This window comes from Podarcis filfolensis (genome assembly GCF_964270895.1).
Source record: "Podarcis filfolensis genome assembly, chromosome: 18".
NCBI lineage: Eukaryota > Metazoa > Chordata > Lepidosauria > Squamata > Lacertidae > Podarcis > Podarcis filfolensis.
Genome location: NC_139622.1, coordinates 1562155 through 1582301, shown reverse-complemented (window position 1 = coordinate 1582301; position 20147 = coordinate 1562155). Strand labels below are relative to the sequence as shown.

The following is a 20147-nucleotide window of genomic DNA, read 5'->3' as shown; positions in this document are numbered from 1 at the left end:
GCTGCTGAGAGTAGAGAGCTTGTAAAAACCTCGCAGATCCGTAGAAAGGGCTCCGTGATTTGAAAACAGAGACGATGTATGTACTTTTGCAACCCCAGAAAATCTTTAATAAAAACAATTTTTAAAAAATCTGTGCAGCGTTTTTTTGTTCTTATGCATCTGGCTTTGTAATACCTTCGGCTACACAAATAAATGAGCAACGGCAATTAAGCTAAGCAGGTCCTGTAGCCACCCTGCTCAGCTTTGCACAACGTCCTCATTCTGGCCACAGGGATATGTATCCGTTCCCTTCTGAATTTGTCATTCCAAACACAGAATTAGCATTGGCTTTTGTACAACATTCTCTTTATTTCATGCCGAGTGTTTCCCCTCAAATGGCACAACACCAGAGTCCTTTGATCATTGGAAGCCAGAGCAGACTGAATATATATCTTTATACGCATAGATAGGAACATACACCCTCTGGCTAAGCCCACCCATTCAACCCTGTAGCCCCTGTGCAGCTTGAAGGTCCCACATCTCCATCCTGGTGCATCTTAGTTACATGGCAAATATCAGGCGGGGGGATGGAGAAGAGGCCAGGAGGAGCTGTCAATACACACTTCCGACAGGAGGACGGCCAACATGGGATGGAGGAGAGGGCACAGCAGGGACCAAGCCAGACTCGATTCCCATCCTCCAGCCTAAGCTTTGGCCCTCTGAGCATGCACAGAGTGGCTTTTCCATGACAGGTGGAGGCAAGCAGGAGGAGGATCAAGGTCCAAAAGGAAACGACGCAGGAGGCCCTGAGAAGTGGCAAGGATGGTGGGGGCAGGTGAGCTGGAAATATTTCGCACCTGGCAGCCAGGGCACCCCTTTAGTTTCTGGTAGTACGTGGGCAGACGAGTCTAAAAAGCCCAGGACACAAATTTCCACACTCTTCTATGGTGGTTCCTTAACTAGAAGAGATGTATTTAGTGTTAACTCTGGAAGTGCTGACTCGATTCTGACCAAATGAAGCCTCTTAGAGCAAAATATACATCAGCTGCCCAGAGTGGCTGGGGCAACCCGGTCAGATGGGTGGGGTAAAATAATAAAACTATTATTATTATTATTATTATTATTATTATTATTATTATTATTCCAGTTTGCAACATCTGCTTTTTCTCATCTTTGCCAATCTCAAACTCCTCCATTTCCAGATGAAAATGGAGAATAGATATCAGGCTAGATGAGGAGGAGGAGTGGAGATGCCCACCCTAAGAGGCGCCCAGGGAGGGGGCAGAGGAAGATAGTGTGGACCCAGGTCCTTGGTGGTGGGAAACAGGAGGAGGAGGAGAAGGTGAACTGGGAAATATTGGAGGGCAAGGAACAGGGGTGAGCTAGCAGATGCACCAGCCCTGAACAGAGACAGGAGCCAGATGTGATAGGGAGAGTACCAGAGCCAGTTGATACGATGTCCCTTGAGAGCCTGATAGATCCCCCTCCTTCCCCTAAAACCAGGTGTTTCCTCCATGTCAGAGAGCAGAAAACTAGACATCGACAGAAGGGGTCCCTTGGCAGCCACCGTAGACAGCAGGACGGGTCTGATACGGAGAAAGCGAGCTTCTGGGGAGAGGAGTAGGCCCCCTGGGCAGCACTTCAAGCCTTGATGGATCTCCTGTGCTTCTGTTTGATACTAATAAATGAACTGATGAAGAAGCTCCCTCGTGACAGGACCCAGTTAGGGAGGCATGTCCTCTAAAAGGACAAACAGAAGCCCCCAGGGGTCCACATCGCCCCGTGCTGTTGGCACAACTTGGCCAGATTTTGATAACAGGCCAGGAATGCCCTGCCCAAATTTCTCCAGAGGTTGCAGCTTGGCCTGGCCAGAGATCTACAAATATCTCTTTGTGGAATGAGGTCCATCCCTCCCAAAATGGGGTCCTTTCCCAAGTAAAGCTGTTCCAGGAGGCTTCTGGCCTCCAGCTGCCCAACCCTTTACACGTTGGTCTCTCTGAGCAGGTGGAAATAGCTGCTGTCAAAAGCGTTGCAGACGCAGAGGTTCTCCTCAGAGGGCTCTGATGATGCCTTCTCCTCCTTGGCCATCAGGGTCTTCTCCTCGGCCGGGAAGCTGGGCACCAGAGACGTTGAGCCAAAGGCTTTCTTCTGCAGATTGGGAGAGTTCCCTGCATCCTGTGCGGACAGTTGAGAAATGGAAGGAAGCCATTGAGAAAGGATGGATCCAGATTTACACCCAAGCAAGATGAAAAGAAAGAAATGATAAAGAAAACACAAATAATGATTTAAGGCAGAAAGGCAAGGGGCAGAGTAACCTTGTTTGTTTTGTTTCTGTTTTTCTTGTAAGGGTATATGAGCAGGAATTGATCAATAGGCATCCCTAGCTAGCAGGACCAGTGGGCAGGGTTGGTGGGAACTGTAGTCCAAAAACAGCTGAAGACCCAAATTCAGGTAATGCTGCTCTAGTGGCAGAGAGCTCCACAGGACTGGAACAATGACACTAAAGGCTGCTGTCAAATGAGCCTCTCCAAACTGGAGAACGGCCAGCGATGCTCCTGCAGCTACAGGTGATGGCGATGATCAAGCTGGAATATGGTCCTTGTTCTCTACGCTGAGTGATGGCAGCTCCGATGCACTGCCCACTGCCCACCATTATCAGAGTGCCCAGTTTCCCCACTGTCCTACCTTGGTGAACGGTTTCTTCAGCCCCTCTGGGGAGACCATGGCGGTCTGCTTCATGACGTCCCACCAGAGCACACCTGGCTTCTTTGAGATCCTTTTCGCAGGCCCTGCAGCAAAACCCAGAACCATGAGGGAGAGAGAATTTGCACACTTTAAGGCAATGAAACATGAAGTATTGAAATCAACTTCTAAAATGGTATTCTTTTGTAGAATATTAGGGGGGAAGGACCATCATAGTTATGTCAAAATGTACGCAGGATTTGAACAATAGCAACAGATGAGAATTTGTCATTTAAAAATTTGGAATTGATGTACAGAATGGATAAAATATCAGTAATATAGAAGCTTTATAAGGGAATAAAAGAACACCATGGAATGTGTCAAGAGATATGAGAGATTTGTTCTGGTTGCATTTTAAAAGGATTGGTTAAAATTGGAAATATAATAAAAAATATTATTTAAAAATGGAATCAACTTATTTTAAAAAAAACAAATGAAGCAAATTAATAGGTAGCTAGTGGCTCCACCCCACCAATTTACCGGTTAGGCAGCTGGCCAGAACCCCAATTACAACCGTGGTGAGCGTTCCCAAGGCACCGTAGTAGAGGTAGGAAATGGCGTAGAAGTCATCCGCAATGGCCGACCTGCAAAGGAAGTGAGATGGTGAGATCCGCAGGAAGGGGAATAAATGAGTTCTGGCTCCTAGAAGGTGTTGGCAATCTGGGAGGAGTACAGAGGAGGGAGACCAGGATGATCAAGGGTCCGGAAACCAAGCCTGATGAGGAACAGTTGAAGGAGCTGGGGATGTTTAGCCTGGAAAAGAGGAGACTGAGAGCAGACAGGAGAGCCATCTTAAGGGCTATCACAGGGAAGATGGAGCAAGCTTGCTTTCTCCAGCTCTGGAGGGTAGGACTCGAAACCATGGCTTCAAGTTAGAAGAAAGGAGATTCTGACTAAACATCAGGAGAAACTTTCTGACAGTGAGAGCTGTTCAGTGGGGAAGGGACTCCGGGGGGGGGGGGACAGTGACCCAGAAACCTCCTTGGAGGTTTTTAAGCAGAGGCTGGGGGGCCATGTCTCATGGATGCTTTAACTAAGATTTCTGCATTGCAGGGGGTTGGAACAGAGGACCCTCAGGGTCCCTTCCAACTCTAAGATTCCACCAAGATCCCTAGATCCTTTTCACATATCCTGCTAGTGAGCCAAGGGTCCCCCATCCCATAACTCTGCATCTGGCTCTTCCTGCCTTGTGCAGAACCTGACATTGTCCCTGCTTGTCCCTTTAGGGTCACCTGGGTGGCCCCTGTGAGAAGAGGATGCTGGGGTCAGTGGCCCCCTTTGGCCTGGTCCAGCAGGCAGATTCCTCTCATGTTCTCATGGAGCCTCCAGCTCCGCAGGCAGACAATTTGCAGGTTATTGGGTGGGGGGGAGGTTGGCCACTGTGAGGACCAAATCGGCTCCCTTTGACCTGATCCAGCAAGATCTTCTTATGCTTGTTATGAACCTTCAGCAGTACCTTGTTCCTGGGCTTGTAAGCACATTGAACAGCACCAAAGCGCGTTGAGGCGCACTGTAGAATGTCCTTAGTTCTTACAGGCCATAAATGATGTTTTCCCCTTACTGAATTCTACTGAATCCTCCTGAATTCTACTCTGGGCAAAGAAATGTTGTTTTGCTGTGTTTTCCTTTAGTGTTATAATAATCTTATTACTTATACCCGCTCATCTGGCTGGGCTGCCCCAGACACTTATTTGAATTTGCACCAGAGATCAACAACCATCTCACCTGTCTGCGACTTCCGTGATGTTCCGGGGTGGCAGTGGGCCGAGCATGATGGTGGCGTTGGCTCCCTCGGAGGCGTTGTAGAGCGGGCACAAGTCTCCGTAGGATGGGAGCACCCCCATGGTGGCGGCGCTGGGCGGGTAGAGGGTGCCCCCCACAGCCACCCAGAAAGAGAGGGCGAATCCCACAAGAAGCCCAGTCAACACCCCCTGGGAAGGAAGGAGAGGTCGGGTTTTATGCTGCTGCTGAGCTGAAAGTCCCACCCCCTCAGGAATTTTTGAAAGGGAAGGGAGATTCCCCACAGACATCCAGTTGGCCACTGTGAGAAGAGGATGCTGGGATACATGGGCACCCTTTGATGTCCTTATGGAACCTCCAAGTCCAGGGGCAGTCTATCTAGATTCCTGCATTGTTAGGGGTATTTTTGTGTTCTTTCGTTCCAATCCTACTGCTTTGTTGCAAGGCCCCTCCATAGCACAGCACCTTTCTTCCAACACCCTTTTATGAAGGGTGAAGGCACCCAAAAGCATCCTCTCGGGTCCTCTTTGGGACTTACCACGGTGTTGCAAGCTGGGATAAACATCCCCAGGATGAAGGCTCCCAGAAGGGGCCCACTGATGACGCCCATGACGGTGAACGAACCCTGTGCAGAAACACAAAGCGGGGCAGAGAAGGCAAGGGTAAGCATGTTGTTGTTACGAGGTTGTCAAGCTGGAAGGTGTGCAGCAGAGGAGAGCGATCAAGATGGTGAAGGGTCTGGAAGCCAAGCCTTATGAGGAACGGTTGAAGGAGCTGGGGATGTTCCGCCTGGAAAAGAGGAGACTGAGAGGAGATAGGAGAACCATCTTCCCATATTTCAATGACATGGAAGAGGGAGCAAGCTTGTTTTCTCCTGCTCTGGAGGGTAGGACTCGAACCCATGGCTTCAAGTCACAAGGATGTCCTGGATGCTTTAGCTGGGATTCCTACATTGCAGAGGGTTGGACTGGATGACCCTCGGGGTCCCTTCCAACTCTACCATTCTATGATTCTGTTAGAGGCCTCACACCTCCTTCCCAAAGCTGGGCAACTGCTTACCAGGCGCCCAACGCAGGGCAAGCTGTCACACTGCCCTAAAACCGCCTCTGGTCAAACCTGCCTTTTAAAGTTGGTGGCCTGTGGGAGGGAGTTCTGCAGATTAACTCTGTGAAGAATGACTTTCTCTTATCTGTCTTAAATCCTCTGCTGGCTGTCCAAGAGTCTCATGTCACGAGAGAAGGAGGAACACTTTTCTCTGTCCACTGTCTCCCCGCCACGCACAACTGTGCAAACCTCTATCACGTCACCTCTAAGGCACGAGTAGCAGCTGCAATCTGAAAGTGCCAATCAGCTCCCAGATATGCTGCTATGCAGCTCGAGTTGTTAACATATGAGATACAATGCAGAAACCGATAAGCCGTGTGTGCGCACATCTGTGAATGCAAACTTTTCCTGGTTGCTACAAAGGCGGGTGGAGTGGCCTCCTTGTTGAAACAAGATGAGACAATACTGGGCCGAGCATGAGAATCAACTCCCTACGTCATAAAACCAGCCACCGACACACATGACTGGAAGGCAGAGGCCTGGCTGCCAGCTTCCGTGCCTACTGCAATGCACCATGTACGGGGCTGCCCCTTGGAGACTGCTGGCAAGAACGCATATCAGCCTGCATTGGTCCTCAGTACAGTCCCAGGGCCCCCTGCAAAGGGCTGGATTTGTGCTTTTAAAAGCCTCGCAGCCCACCCTCTCAAGCTTGTTGAGGAACTGCTACACCAAGCAGCGTAGTTAAGCTGGGCCATGTAGTTAACCTACGGAACTCCCTGCCACAAGAGGCCAATGACTTGGAGGACTTCGAAAGAGGCAGGGCAAATTCATGGAGGAGGAGGAGGCTAGACTCTACAGCTACAGATAAAAAGGGTTAGGGGAACTCCCTGCAACAGGAATAGTAAAAGGACCTCCTTCTGGGTTTCCTTTGGGGGCACCTGTGAGAACAGGGGGCAGGATGAGATGGGCCTGATCTAGCAGCCAAGCTCTTCTTAAGGAGGACTACTGTGACAGCAGAACCTCCATGCCCAAGAGCACTCTACCTCTGAACTAGATGATGGGGAAGCAGCAGCTGTGCTCAAATCTTGCTTGTGGGTTTCCCTTGCAGGTTGGCCACTGTGGGAACAGGAGGCTGGACTAGATGGGCCCCCTTCGGCCTCATCCAGTCAGACAAACTCTTATGATCTTATGGAACCTCCTGGTCCAGAGGTAGTCTATCTCAATTCCCAGATTCCTAAGGACATTTGGCCGCTGTGAGTATAGGATGCTGAACTGGGGGGGGGGGCGCTTTGGCCTGATCCAGCAGCCTCTTCTTGGGTTCTTAAGTAGTTTGGCTCCCTGAAGAAAATAGTGGAGAAGCGTGGCCTGCAAAATACCCTGTTGCTATCTCGAATGCAGATTGTGCTTTCAGGAAAAAACACATGAGCCAAATCCTTGTGGAAGAAAGAGAAGAAATTGAGGGAGGGGTCATAAGCGGAGACAGTTACCCTGCCAGATGGGCAGTGCATAAATAGTAAAAATAACAAAATAATAATAATAAAATTATTATTACCTGCAACACCCCACCTCCCAGTAACGAAGACAGCGCTGCAACGGTGATGCACGATGTCCCATAAATCAGTGCTGGAAATGTTAAGAATAAAAGCACAATTTCCATTATTATTATTATTATTATTATTATTATTATTATTATTACTGCTAATTTTTCTCATTGGCCATTTTAGTGTTTTGGCCTTTCTGGGGACTGCTTGTTTGTTTGTTTACAATCAAGCAGTGTATAAATTTTACGAAATGAACAAATCCTCAGGAGCAGATCTGTTGAAAACAATTGGCTTAGGATGGTAGAATTGTCGAGCTGGAAGGGACCCGAGGGTCATCAGGTCCAGCCCCCTGCAATGCAGGAATCTTTTTACCCAATGTGGGGCTGGAACCCACAACCCCGAAATTAAGAATCTCCTGACTGAACTATGCTTGTTCCCAAGGGGTCTCCTGGGATGCCCAGCCCAGCCTCCCCACGCTTTGGAGGATGCCCCGGCCACCTTCACTCACAGAGCCCTTTGGAGATGAGGGTCAGCTTCCGTGGGGAGAGGCTGGGCAAGTTCGGCTTGATCAGGTCCTCCACAGTGACGGCGGCCATGGCGTTGATGCTGGTGGAAGCCGTGCTGCAGAGGGAGGGAAGAAGGGGCAGCTGCTACAATGATGTCTCACGGAGGACAAAGCCACCAACAGCCTGAATTAGCTAGGAAGGAGCCTCCAGCTTCAAGAGCAGTCTATCATCAAATGCACCGGGGAAGCAATCCCAAGAGACGGCTGTTGCGCTTACGCCATGCTTTTCTGGCAGTGCTTTTTTTCCCAGCCAGAGAATGCCAGAGTGCAGTTCCAGCACCTCTCAAGTGGGTGCCATCGACTCTTGTGGAACCTCCAGGTCCAGAGGCAGTCTATCTGGATCCCTAGGTTCTTTGGGGTAATTTGGCCCCTCCAGGGATGAAATGCAGACCTAGGTGATCCTTTGGCCTGATCCTGAAGGCTAGCTGAAGGTCTGTATCTTCCCATATAGCGGGAGAGGAGCTTTTTGGTGGTGGCTCCTCCCAGACAACTTTGGAACTCCCTGCCTAGAGAAGCTAAGCTGGCTCCCTCCTTGCTGACCTTCTGCTGGCAAGTGAATCCTGTTCTATTTCGATGGGTCTTTTTTTAAAAAAGGAAACGGTTTTTAAGAGTGCTGTGTTGTTTTTATTATGTGTCTTTTAATAGATCTTTTTCATGTTAGAATCATATTAGAATCTATTCATATTAGAATAATCTTTTTCATATTAGAATCTGTAGTGTTGGAAGGGACCCCAGTGATCATCTAGTCCAACCCCCTGCAATGTAGAAATATTGTTTTAATTCTATTAAATTCTTGATTATTTTTATATGTTCCTCGCTTTTTGCATCTCACCTGCAGCGTTTTAATCTGCGTAAACCAACACCTGTCCCGTTCTAGAAGAAAGTGAGGCGTGTATTTCTGGTGTTCCTAACTCACGGGGCCACCCCTATTGAGGCCCCTAGAGATTCTCAGGCTGAGCCCAGGACATTTTGCCACTGCCATTTGTGTACAAAACCTAACCAGGCTGGCTGTTGAATTTCAGGTCAGCATCCTGCGCTGAACCGGAGTGCTGGAAACACTCAGAAAACTGAAATGGAAACGCTCACTGAGAAGCCACAATCTCCCTCCAGGTGGAGCTGGGGACTCTGGGGCACCATGCTCCACCCGAGAAGCAGATGCAATAAAAGAAGTTAGAGCTTCTAATATTGGATAGCTTTAGGAATCAAAGTTTTTGTATCTCCTTTGCAGGAAATGTATTTTTTTTGGGGGGGTTCAAGAGGGGGTCTCCCACACTCACCTCAGAGTCCCGCTGTATGCACAAGCCAGGAAAAGTCCAGGCACCCCGGGGTATTTCTCAAAGATATCCAAGACCAAATAAGGCATGTACTGAGAGAAAAGGAGAGAAAGTGTCACTTCTGTTTCAGGGGCAGCAGGAGGGCAGGGAGATGGCCATGATCTGAAGCTGGCCACAAGATGCACATGGAATGGTAGAGTCAAAAGGGACCCCGAGGGTCATCCAGTCCACCCCCTGCAATGCAGGAATTGTTAACAGGGAAAATGATTGAATCATAAAGTTGGAAGAGTTCCATGATTCTATGCCCACCCCCCACAAGGTGACTAATAAATTTCTTAAATTAAACAAGCAGACCTCAGCAATTTCCACCCAGTCTGCTTTCTTCATCATTTCTCCAATGTGTGTTCTACCTCCCGCCATCCCATAGCATTTTTGCACGACTGCAGCACGAGAACTTCTCTGTTGGGGGTTGTTTGTTTGCCCGTTTGACCCTTTGTTCTTTCCTACGGCAAGCAGTTTGCTTTGGCTTTCCAAGCCCCCTCTGAGCCCCAGCCCCACCCCGCGAGGCAGAGGGGTACCTGGTCAGGTGCAGAGATGTAGCCGGCCAAAAGGGGGTCGCAGTCCTTGTAGAGGGTGAACATGACAATCCCGCAGCCCACAGCGCTGGAGACGATGAAGAAGAGGCCCACCTGGTTGACAAGGAGAGCTCTGCGGGGAGAGAAGAGGGGAAGCAGAGAGGACAAAAATAAAATTTGAACCCAGGACAGGGAGAGTAGGGGAAGTTAAGCAATTGAGGAGCTTACAAAGGTCTGGAAGAGGGATGGGGAGCCCAGAAGGTGGCTCAGACGGTCAGAGTGTGGTGCCAAGGTAGAATTGTAGAATGACAGAATTGTCAAGTTGGAAGGGACCCTGAGGGTCATCTAGTCCAACCCCCTGCAAGGCAGGAATCTTCTGCACAATGCATGGCTTGAACCCACGACCTTGAGATTAAGAGTCCCACGCTCTGCTGACTGAGCTATCTTCTCAGTTCGTGGGTTCAATCCCCGTGTGGGGCAGCTGCATACTTCTGCATTGAAGGGGGTTGGTCTCCATGACCCTCGGGGTCCTTTCCAACTCACAATTCTGTGATTCTGTAATCAGAGGCTTCCACTGGATCAGGGCAATGGCCCCTTCTAGTCCAGCATCATGTTTCCACAGCGGCCATCCAGGTTCCCCGAAGGGGAGCAGGATTTGAACACAAGAGCCCTCTCTCCCCTCTGTGGCATTAGCCCACCTCCCAGGGTCATGGGGGGGGTTAAATGAGGAGACCCAGGCAGGCTGTGATATAAATGCCCTGATTAAATGAAACACTGAGGTCTGGCACCTTGCCTGGTCTATGCAGGAAGGCCCTGGATTTCCCAGTCTGTCCCCAGCCAACCTTTTTATCAGCCCAGCCCAGCACAGCCAGGTGCTGATAGCTTTGTGGGGCTGTGGGATGGGCACCTGGGTGGGGTGGCCAAGAGGGTGCCCCCAGGTTATCGAGCCTCCCCAGGAATACAGCTTGAGTCTATAGACTCAGGGACACGGAGCAACACAACTACCTGGCAGGATCTGCCATGGGGATCTCAGAAGCCTCGGCCAGAGAAACAGCCAGCCGCTTCTGAGGAAACAGGAGACAAAAATGCAGCCCTTTTGGGGCAGGGAGTCTCTGTTCGCCCCAGTGCAGAAGTCACCTCGGATTATTCCCTATTAAGGGCTATGTGGGAGCATTTTAATGCCAAAATAGATGTCAAATTTACCCATCCCCAAATACAGGAAAGCTTTTATGCTAACCAAATTTAAAATTCTACCTTCCCTACACCTCAGAGGGAGAAATAATAAGATCCCTGTTTAAAAGTGCTAATTTCCCTGTGACATGGGAAGTGCCAATGTATTGTTCCATTGCCCTTTTAATTACAACCTCCGCAAACAGCTCATTACCCCAATTCAGGGAGATCTGAAGCAGTCTATTTAAAATACCTATTATCAGATTGAAACCCTCTGATTACACACAATGTAGCACAATTCTGTGCATCTGCTATTACCCGCAGGGAAATCATGATAAATCAAGACAGCAAGCCTGAGAGAGGCATTATTATAATTCCTTTTATGAAATCTTGCATTTCAGACACAGGGCTCTTCTTCGAATCATTTTAGTAACAACTAAAATTCTAGCTGGTTAGCGACTCGTCTCCCTGCTTTTATCCGGCTTGTTCTTACAACTATTGTATTCTTAGCCTTTTTTAAACTGCTGGTCTATGACTAACTGATTGACTGATATTCCTTATGATGTATATCAGCCTCCACCACTTTGGGGCTTCAGTTCCCTCTGGCCCCTCCAACATTTCTTCAGTGAAAATAGGGTCAGCTTTTCTCTATTTTCTGTTCCCTCTGAAACGGGGAGTTGGGAAGCTGCTCAGATGCAGCTTCTAGGAAAGTCAGACACAAAAATGGACTCCTTTGGGTCGGGGGTCTCTGCTTGCTCCACTGCGAAAAGATGCCCCAGGTTATTCCTTCTCAGTTCCCTCCGGCGTCTAAGGGCGATGCTTAAATGAGCCCTCCCTTCAGGTTTTCCCCTTCCACCCAACTCACAATTTCGCCTCTCTCTCTGTCTTGCAGGCCACGTAGCGCTGGACCTGGGCCTGATTCACCCCGTACATGGAAAGCCAGACCATCGTCCCGCCAAAGATGAAGGTCCAAAAAGTGTAGCGGCTGCGAGGATCCAGGTTAAAGCTGGGGAAACAGAGAGGGAGGAATGAGGGAAGACAGACCTAGGAATCACAATAGACTGCCTCTGGGCCTGGAGGCTCCACAAGAGCACGAGAAAAGCCTGGCCATTGGATCAGGCCAATGGTCCGCCTAGTCCAGCATCCTGGGATTTGACATAGACTGCCTCTGGACCCCCCAGAGATGGCGCCGATAGCGCTATAGTTTCCACAACCCAGGACGTACTCGTTGAAGTTGATCCGGGAGTTATTGTAGGCGATGGCCAGGACCTGTGCGGGGCTCCCCACCAGGATGGTCCCCTGGATCAAGATGGCGACAAAACCCGAAAGCATCACCAGCACTTGGAAGACGTCCGTCCAGATCACGGCTTTCATTCCTCCCTGGAAGACGGAGGGGAAAGTGAGGGGCGGCCAAGTCGCCTGGCTGCACAGAGAAATAAACGTGTCGTGGCTGGTTTCCTCTTTCAAATGCTTTTAAAAGTGTCGCTCTCGGTCAATTATTTAATTAAATGCTAACACCTTTACATATAAATTCTACATTCCAAATTTGTTGTGCGTTTCTCTTTCAACTTTGACTTCTGGTCTTTCTCTCCACGCCATTCTTAATCCCATTCCATTTACAGAATCTATTCTATTTTTTTCTGCCAATTAATTTTTATTCATTTTCAAATTTAAAACACATCAAAACCAAATTAAAATTAATTTCATACAGGTTTCTGCAAAAACTGGTTTCCCACTCTCTCAGATATATTCCAGTTCATACCCTTTTACATGCTGCTTATTTTACAGATATATCTCAAATTAACACCCATTTTTAAGCAAATTCCTTGTCCTTCAAGCTGTCCCTTTACCAACGCCTGCATGTAGATAAAACAAAATTATTTACAAATATTCCAAAATATTATTTCAAATATTCCATTCTTCCAGGAACAGTGTGTCATACTGGTTTCTTATTTTTAAGAGTGGTTTTCTCATTTTATTTAATTTTTTTATTTTATTTATTTTACTGGTACTTTTGTTACAAACCACTTGGAGAGCAGGTACCTAACGGAATGGGTCAGAGAGGACTTTGGCTCATCACTTAGGATGGCAGTGCCTAACCTTCGGAACTCCCTGCCTCTTGGCACCAGGCAGGCGCTCTCCCTGCTCCCTTTTCGGCGCCTGCTAAAAACATCCTTGTTTCTCCAAGCCTACCTTAAGAAGGGTGAGGTCATAGTAACTAGTTTTAGTATTTTTATTTTTAATCAGGGTTGTGCATTTTTACCCTCCAGGTGGTGCAATGATAAAACTGCTAGCACATTTGCAAAGCTAGGCAAATGCCCCATCCCGCCCCTGCTTCCGCCCCTTTTGGTGACGTTTCCAGGTCACTTCCGGGATCAGTGTGTGTGTGTGAGGTTGCACACAAACTGAGTGTGCATAAATAGAAATTAATTAATTGTAAAGAAATTAAAAAAATTTGGGAAATGATATATAATGAATTGAAAAAAATGTTTAAAATGACATTTGCAAAAAAACAAAAACAAAAAACAAACAAAAAAACACAGAAGCATTTTTGTTAGGGATTGTAGGACAAGACCTGCCAAGGAAAAGAAGGAACTTATTTATGTATGCTACAACAGTGGCAAGAGTCTTGATAGCACAAGGATGGAAGAATGAAGAAATCCCAACAAAGGAACAGTGGCAAGAGAAATTGATGAACTACACAGAACTGGCTAAATTGACATACAAATTGCGAGACAAGGACAACTGTGACTTCAAGGAGGAATAGGAACTTTAGACAAATTATTTAAAAATACAACAAAATGAACTGGACTCTCTGGCAGGTTTTCAATAAACATACACAAATTTATTGTTGATAACATGAAGGACAGATATGCAAGGATATATATAATTTTATAATATGCAGAGAAAATATGTGCAGCAAAATCAGGGAGAGGAGCTGAGGGAAGTCCATGGGGGGGATTACGTAGGTGATTGTATGGCTTGATAATTTGTTATGTGGAAATTGAGCAATAAAAATATATTTTTTAAAAAAGAAATTAATTAATGGAAATAAATCAATGAGCCCACCCAGTCGTACTCACAATGGTTGTGTAGAAGGTGCAGATGATCCCCGTGGAGAGCAGGGAGGCCCAGATATCCAGCCCAGTCACTAGAGACATAACCAAGAGGAAAGGTTGGTCTTGAAGCTGCCAGCGAAAAGTGTTGCTCCTCAAAAGGGAAGGACTGTGAGCTCAGGGGCTAGTTTTCAAGCAGAGGCTGGTGGGCCCCATCAGCTGAGATCCCTGCACGACCCCCGGGGAGCCCCTCCAACTCTGCCATTCTACGAAGCTTGCTCCACCTTCCATGCGAGAGCCCTTCTGCTATTTGCAGGCGGCTCTGGTGTCCAAGGTCTCCTCCAGGCTGAACGGACCCCACTCCCTCAACCACTCCTCATCTGGCTTGCTCTCCAGACCTGAGAGACAACACAAGACTGACCTTGGTTGAGGATCAAGGCTGGAGCATAGATGACAATCCCGGTATACAGCATCTGTGTTGGATGGGGAGAAGGAATTGTTTCAACATCTGCATCCATGTCTTAGAAGAAGGAACTTTGGAGGAAACAGGGGTGGACTTTGGGCTTTCAAATTTCAACAGTGCCCTGTGCAATGCTAAAATTTGGTGCCCCCCCCCACTTCTTGCACTCCGTTCTACAGTGTTGCTTTGGTGTCCCCTGCAGCATAGCGCCCAGTTGTGCTACCCTAAACCCACCTCTCCTGCTTCTGGGAGACCGGGGGGGGGGGGGCTTGTTGCAGCAGGAGGGGGGAGACCCCCTGGCTTCTTCACCAGCCAGACTCCTCTCTGCCTCTCGGCCTCCTTCCTCTCCTGCTTCAGCTTCTACCTGCTCACTAATACCCTGTTACCTCTTCCGCTTCTCCCTCCCCCCCGACTGCTTCCTCTTCTCCCTCTGACCACTCATTGTCGTCCCACCTGCAGTCCCTGGGCTCTGAGCCTTCTTCCCTTGGGGTTCCCTAGCTGCTTCCTCCCCCCATTCCTCTGCATCCAACCAGTCCATGTCAACTGCCCAAGACTCCTCCCTTCCAGGGTTTTCCCCAAGCAACCAGAGACCAAGCCAACTTCCCCTCCACCCTCTTCATGCCTCTCCTGGTTCTGGGAGATCAGGCAGGAGGGGAGCTTGTCGCAGCAGGAGGGAGGAGACCCCCTGGCTTCTTCCCCAGCCAGACTCCTCTCTCCCCTTGACCCCTCCTCTCCTGCTTCAGCTTCTGCCCTGATTCTGGCCTCCTCTCTCCCCCAGATTCTTTGCCCGCCCAGCAGACCCCCAGCGACTTACTGTGGCAATGATATACTGGATCGTCCCACACAGGCGGACTGCTTTGGAGAACCTCATTTCCAGGTACTGCCGAGAGAAGATGGAGAGTTGAGAGGAGAGGGAGAAGAACACGTGGGATCTTTCCAAAGAGTCTCCACACGAGATTCCTCTCAGAAGAGTGACTGCCTTGCTGGCAGAAGGTCCCAGGATCAGTCCCATGGTGGCATCTCCAAGTGGGACTGGGAAAGACCTCTTCTCTGAAGTCCGGGTGATTCATTGCTGCCAGCCAGTGGAGACAGTACTGAGCTACATGGACTAGCAATCTAACTTGGTATGATGCAGATTGCAATTAAATCCCTCCTTTTTTCAGAAACATGAGGGCAGGAGCCTCATCTTGGTTTAAGAAGAATCCTAGAATTGTAGATTCAGGTAACATTGTGGTGTTGGAAGGGACCTCAAGGGCCATCTAGCCTAACCCCCTGCAGTGCAGGAATCATTTGCCCAACATGGGGCTCGAACTCATGACCCTGAGATAGAGAGCCTCGTGCTCTTATCCACTGAGCCAAGGGCATGGAGAAGAAGGACCTTCGCTCAGCAGTCAAGCCCCTATATGGCATGCAGAAGGTCACCCAGGGGCATCTCCAGGAAGGGCTGCAGGGAGAGACCTCCGAATCTGAAACCCTAAAGAGCCATAGCTGCCAGTCTGTCTAGACAACACTGTGGTGAATGGGTCAAGGCTACAAGGGAGATTCCTTTGTTCCTATTGAATCAATTGGCCATGGTTGCTTTAGCTAAGATCCCAGCCTTGCAGGGGGTTGGACTAGATGACCCTTGAGGTTCCTTCCAACTCTACAGTTCCATGATTCTAATAAGGGTGTGGACTAGAATCTTTTTAAAAAATTATTTTCGGTGGAAGGGTCACGGTTCAGCATCCTTGCAAGTAGAAGGTCCCTGATTCAGTCTCAAAGGGCCCCTCCAGTGAAGACTAGTGGTCTGGCACGGGTAGCCCATTTAGCAAAGCACGAGACTCCAAGCGTCATGGATTCGAGCCCCACATGGGGCAAAAGGTTTCTGTATTGCGTGGGGTTGGGCTAGGTGACCCCTGGGGTTCCTTTCAGCTCTACAATCCTCTGATTCTATGGAAGGATTCCAGCTGTTTCCATCATTCTTTCAGCTCAGCCATTCCCTGCCAAAGATAGTAAGCAGTCTTCGTTCCCGGCAGCATCTCAGCTGACTGCCTCCCTTGTTCCAAAACACACACACACATTTTGTTTATTGATTTTGCAAGCACACAGAGACACCCCACTGTGTGTGTGTGTGTGTTTCGCCTTTCACCCCATCTCTGATGATTTCCAGGAGGTCAAGAAGTGCAGGGATGGGGACTTTGCCCCTGAGCCTTCTCTCACCTCTAGCTCAACGGTCTGCGGTTTTGACCTGACCCAACAGGGGTTCCTCTGATGTTCTTACAGGTCCACCTGGATTATGAGGCAGCTTCCACATTGCTGTGATGTCCTTGAGAGCTCCTTGTGGAACCAAGCTTCCACATCGGCTCATCTGCGGCACTACCATACGCAAATGCGCACCACATCCTTCCATGGCTGGCTTCCTCAACCCACCTGAGATACCTTCACTCCAGAGCTACATGGCTCTCTGCCTCTTTGAAAGCCCTTGATGGTGCTTCTTGGCTCCCTGCCCAGCCATGCAAGCAAAAGCATCCAATCCGTGATGGTGGCTTTTGCGTCAGGTGAGGCCTGGCTGCCTGGGTTTCATGTGAGAACACAGGTCCAAGGGGCCCATCTAGTCCTTCACCCTGTCCTCACAGTGGCCAAAGACCCCTAAGAATCTAGGAATCTGGGTAGACTGCTTCTGGACTTGGAAGTTCCATAAGAAGATAACCAGAGCCAGCTGGATCAGGCCAACGGAAGCCCATCTAGCCCAGGGTCCTGTCCTCACAGTGGCCAAATACCCCATAGAACCTGGGAATCAGGATAGACTGCCTCTGGGCCTGGAGGCTCCACAAGAGCACGAGAAAAGCCTGGCTGCTGGATCAGGCCAATGGTCCACCTGGCCCAGTATCCTGTCCTCACAGTGGTGCACCAGATGCCCCAAAGGGAAACCCGCAAGCAGGATTCAAGAGCATCTCTCCCCTCCTGCTGTTTCCAGCATGGCTGACTCCAAATGGGTATGCATACCGCCAAACATTTTGTGTATCTAAGTTTGGCCTCATTGAGGGGCAGTATTTCAATATGAGTAGGAAAATGAGAATACCCCTAAACAATTTTTTTAGAAAAAAAGCACGGTTTAAAGCCATCGTTTGGAATCCCTCACTCCCCCCGTGGCAGGGAGTTCCACAGTTCAACTACGTGCTGTGTGAAGGCGGTTTCTTCGTTTATCTGACCTCAGTTTCCATTGGCTACAAGTTCTTGTGTTGCAAGACAGGTAGGCAAACTCTCAACCCGCTTTCGCAATCCAAACCACTTTGCAAGATTGGCAGTTCCCCAATTTCTTTAAAAATAGTAATAATCCCAGCTAACTGCAGGCTGCTATGCAATGCAAACAAGATGACTGCAGGGCTTTGGGACACCGCAGTGTGATCCCAGGGATCTAGTCCAGATGCGGAGGATTACGTTAAATCTGAAGTCAGTCAACAGGTGACTCAGACCTGAGGTTCACTCCCTGAGTCATTTCTTGATCTGCCTGACAGCATCAAACGTCTCCGAGGCAAACAATATAATCCTGTATATGCAACATTCCTCTAAATGTAATCCACTGTGTACTTTCAGACCACCAAGTGTCCCTATTTTCCAGGGAAACTCCCTGATTTACAGAAGCCGGCCCGATTTCAGATTTGATCCCGAAATGTCCTGCTTTCCTTTGGGCGGAGGAAGAGGAGTGCGGGGGGAGTGCACCGCCCCCGGCAGCGCGATCCCGGTGGGGGGGGGGTGCCATCACGGCTGCTCCCCCCACCCGCGCTGGGCGCCAACCCCCCGGGACGCACGCCAGCCCCCCCGCCTGCCCTCCGCCCCCCCCCCGGTGCCGGAGCATGAAACTCCGCCACTGTTTAGGACGTCCCTATTTTCTCTGGAGAAATGTTAGGGGGTCTGGAGTTATGCAACCCCTGAGCCAAGGAGATAAGTCACTAGACAACCTTTGGACAACATCTGAATGCAGCCCTGGATAGGGAAGCTTTTTTTAATGTGTAATGTTTCATTATGTTTTATATTTGTTGGAAGCTGCCCAGAGTGCCTGTGATATAAATGGTGGGGTATAAATAATAAAATTAATTATTATGGTATTATTGTTTTTGTTGTTATTATTATTTAATAGAACATGCCTGTTTCATCAGAGAAATGTTGGAGGTTTTGTACTTAGCTGGAACACAGGAAGCTACATTACACCTAGTCACACCTTTGCTATATCACAGAATCCTAGAATGGTAGAGGGGGAAGGGAAGGGACCCCCAGAGGTCATTCAGTCCAACCCCCTTCAATGCACCACCAGCCTTCGGGTGAACTGCCAGACCCACTGACCCACTGTGCCACATGGATTCATGGGTGAATATAACGTAGGAAAATGTATTCTGATAGCTCTGCAGGTAGAGCATGAGAGCCTTAATCTCAGGGTTGTAGGTTCAAGACCCATGTCTCTACAAGTCTATGATTCTAAAAGTGATAGCAAAAATGTGTTTATTGGGAGAAATCTGCTCTAAAGTATTAGTAAAATTGCATGCGGTGGTAGGGTTAAAAAAAAGAAAATAGCAAATTGCTGCAAAAACAGGGTTTTAGATCAGAAGCACGAGGAACCTAACTGAGGAGAGAGCTCCAATGGGCTACGTTTGCTTTGTAAATTTTACACAGGTTGGCACATTCCTGGCCAACATTCCCGGAGTGAGAACAAGGCTGCCTCTGCTGCCAAAATCTCTTCTCAGCTGGTCTGGATATGTTTGCTCTGCAAGAGGGTGCTCAGACAGGGCTGATTCAAAAGTCAAGAGGTGGTTTGTTTTGGGAGTCTCAAGATACGCTAGGAAAACACCCTTATCCTGCCATCTGGTTCGGAAGAGGCCTCTGCAGCGCGTGGGCATGTGCGCTGGAAACATGCATGTGGTCACGTGGGTTTGTAAAACCAAGCTGGGCCTGGAGATCGTGAGAAGAGGGGCATTTTCCTTCCTCTGTCCTAACACTAGAACTCAGGGAACACTAGAAGACCCTCCACAATTTAAGCTGGAAGGTGCGCAGAGGAGGGCAGCTGAGATAATCACGGGTCTGGAAACCAAGCCTGATGAGGAATGGTTGAGGGAGTTGGGTTTGCAGCCAACCTTTTGCAAACCTCAGCTTCATGGGCAGCTCAGCTCTTGCAACACACATCCAAAGCAATAGCTTGGCCCAAGGGGTTCATCTTCCATGAAGTCTTGTGTCCAGATCCTGGAGATTAGTACTTCTACTATTCTGCCTTGGTCAGACCACACCTGGGATATTGTGTCCAATTTCGGGCACCACAATTTAAGAAGGACATTGACAAACTAGAACATGTGCAAAGGAGGGCAACCAAGATGATCAAATCCAGGCCTTATGAGGAATGGTTGAAGGAGCTGGGTATGTTTAGCCAGGTGAAGAGGAGACTGAAGGGAGACAGGAGCCATCTTCCAATATCTGAAGGGCTGTCACATGGATGAGGGAACAAGCCTGTTTTCTCCTGCTCTGGAGGGTAGGTCCCAAACCAATGGCTTCAAGTTACAAAAAAAGGAGATTCCAACTAAACATCAGGAAGAACTTTCTGACAGTGAGAGCTGTTCAACAATGGAACTGTCTTCCTCAGGACACTCCTCCTTTTTTAAGCAGAGGTTGGGTGGCCATCTGCCATGGATGCTTTAGCCGAGATTCCTACATTATACGGGGTTGGACTAGATGACCCTCAGACCCCTTCCAATGCTATGATTCTAAGGCAGCTTCCTGTGTTCCTAATGCCCTTATGAACATAAAAAGACCCCTGCTGGATCAGGCAAACGGTCCACCTAGTCCAGCCTCCTGTTATGGGAAACCCACAAGTGGGATGCGAGTGCGAGGATCACCCAGTGTTAGGGTCAAGGTGATGGACAGCCTTGCCTCTTACTCTGTTTTGTTTCAGGTTGTTTTGAGCAGGCAACACAAATCATCTGGCATGTTTTTAACTGTGCCAAAGTGACAAGCACCCAAACAAAACCACAAGGTC

The 20147-nt window shown here is 48.8% G+C and overlaps 1 protein-coding gene across 7 annotated transcripts in view; it reads right to left on the bottom strand.

Moving 5' to 3' along the window:
• Positions 1 to 83: 83 nt before the first annotated feature.
• Positions 84 to 20147, bottom strand: part of SLC5A5 (solute carrier family 5 member 5) — a 35863-nt gene continuing 15799 nt past the window's right edge. For all 7 annotated transcript variants that reach the window (XM_083594532.1, XM_083594534.1, XM_083594537.1 and 4 more), the window contains 14 exons: positions 14961 to 15026; positions 14108 to 14159; positions 13714 to 13781; positions 11856 to 12010; positions 11496 to 11636; positions 9464 to 9593; positions 8889 to 8977; positions 7555 to 7667; positions 7058 to 7128; positions 5000 to 5086; positions 4447 to 4652; positions 3202 to 3305; positions 2665 to 2768; positions 84 to 2154 (listed from right to left, as the gene is read on the bottom strand). In XM_083594532.1, the coding sequence (XP_083450658.1) occupies positions 1960 to 2154; positions 2665 to 2768; positions 3202 to 3305; positions 4447 to 4652; positions 5000 to 5086; positions 7058 to 7128; positions 7555 to 7667; positions 8889 to 8977; positions 9464 to 9593; positions 11496 to 11636; positions 11856 to 12010; positions 13714 to 13781; positions 14108 to 14159; positions 14961 to 15026 (1581 nt within the window). In that variant the 3' untranslated portion in view covers positions 84 to 1959. The remainder of the gene's footprint in view (positions 2155 to 2664; positions 2769 to 3201; positions 3306 to 4446; positions 4653 to 4999; positions 5087 to 7057; positions 7129 to 7554; positions 7668 to 8888; positions 8978 to 9463; positions 9594 to 11495; positions 11637 to 11855; positions 12011 to 13713; positions 13782 to 14107; positions 14160 to 14960; positions 15027 to 20147) is intronic.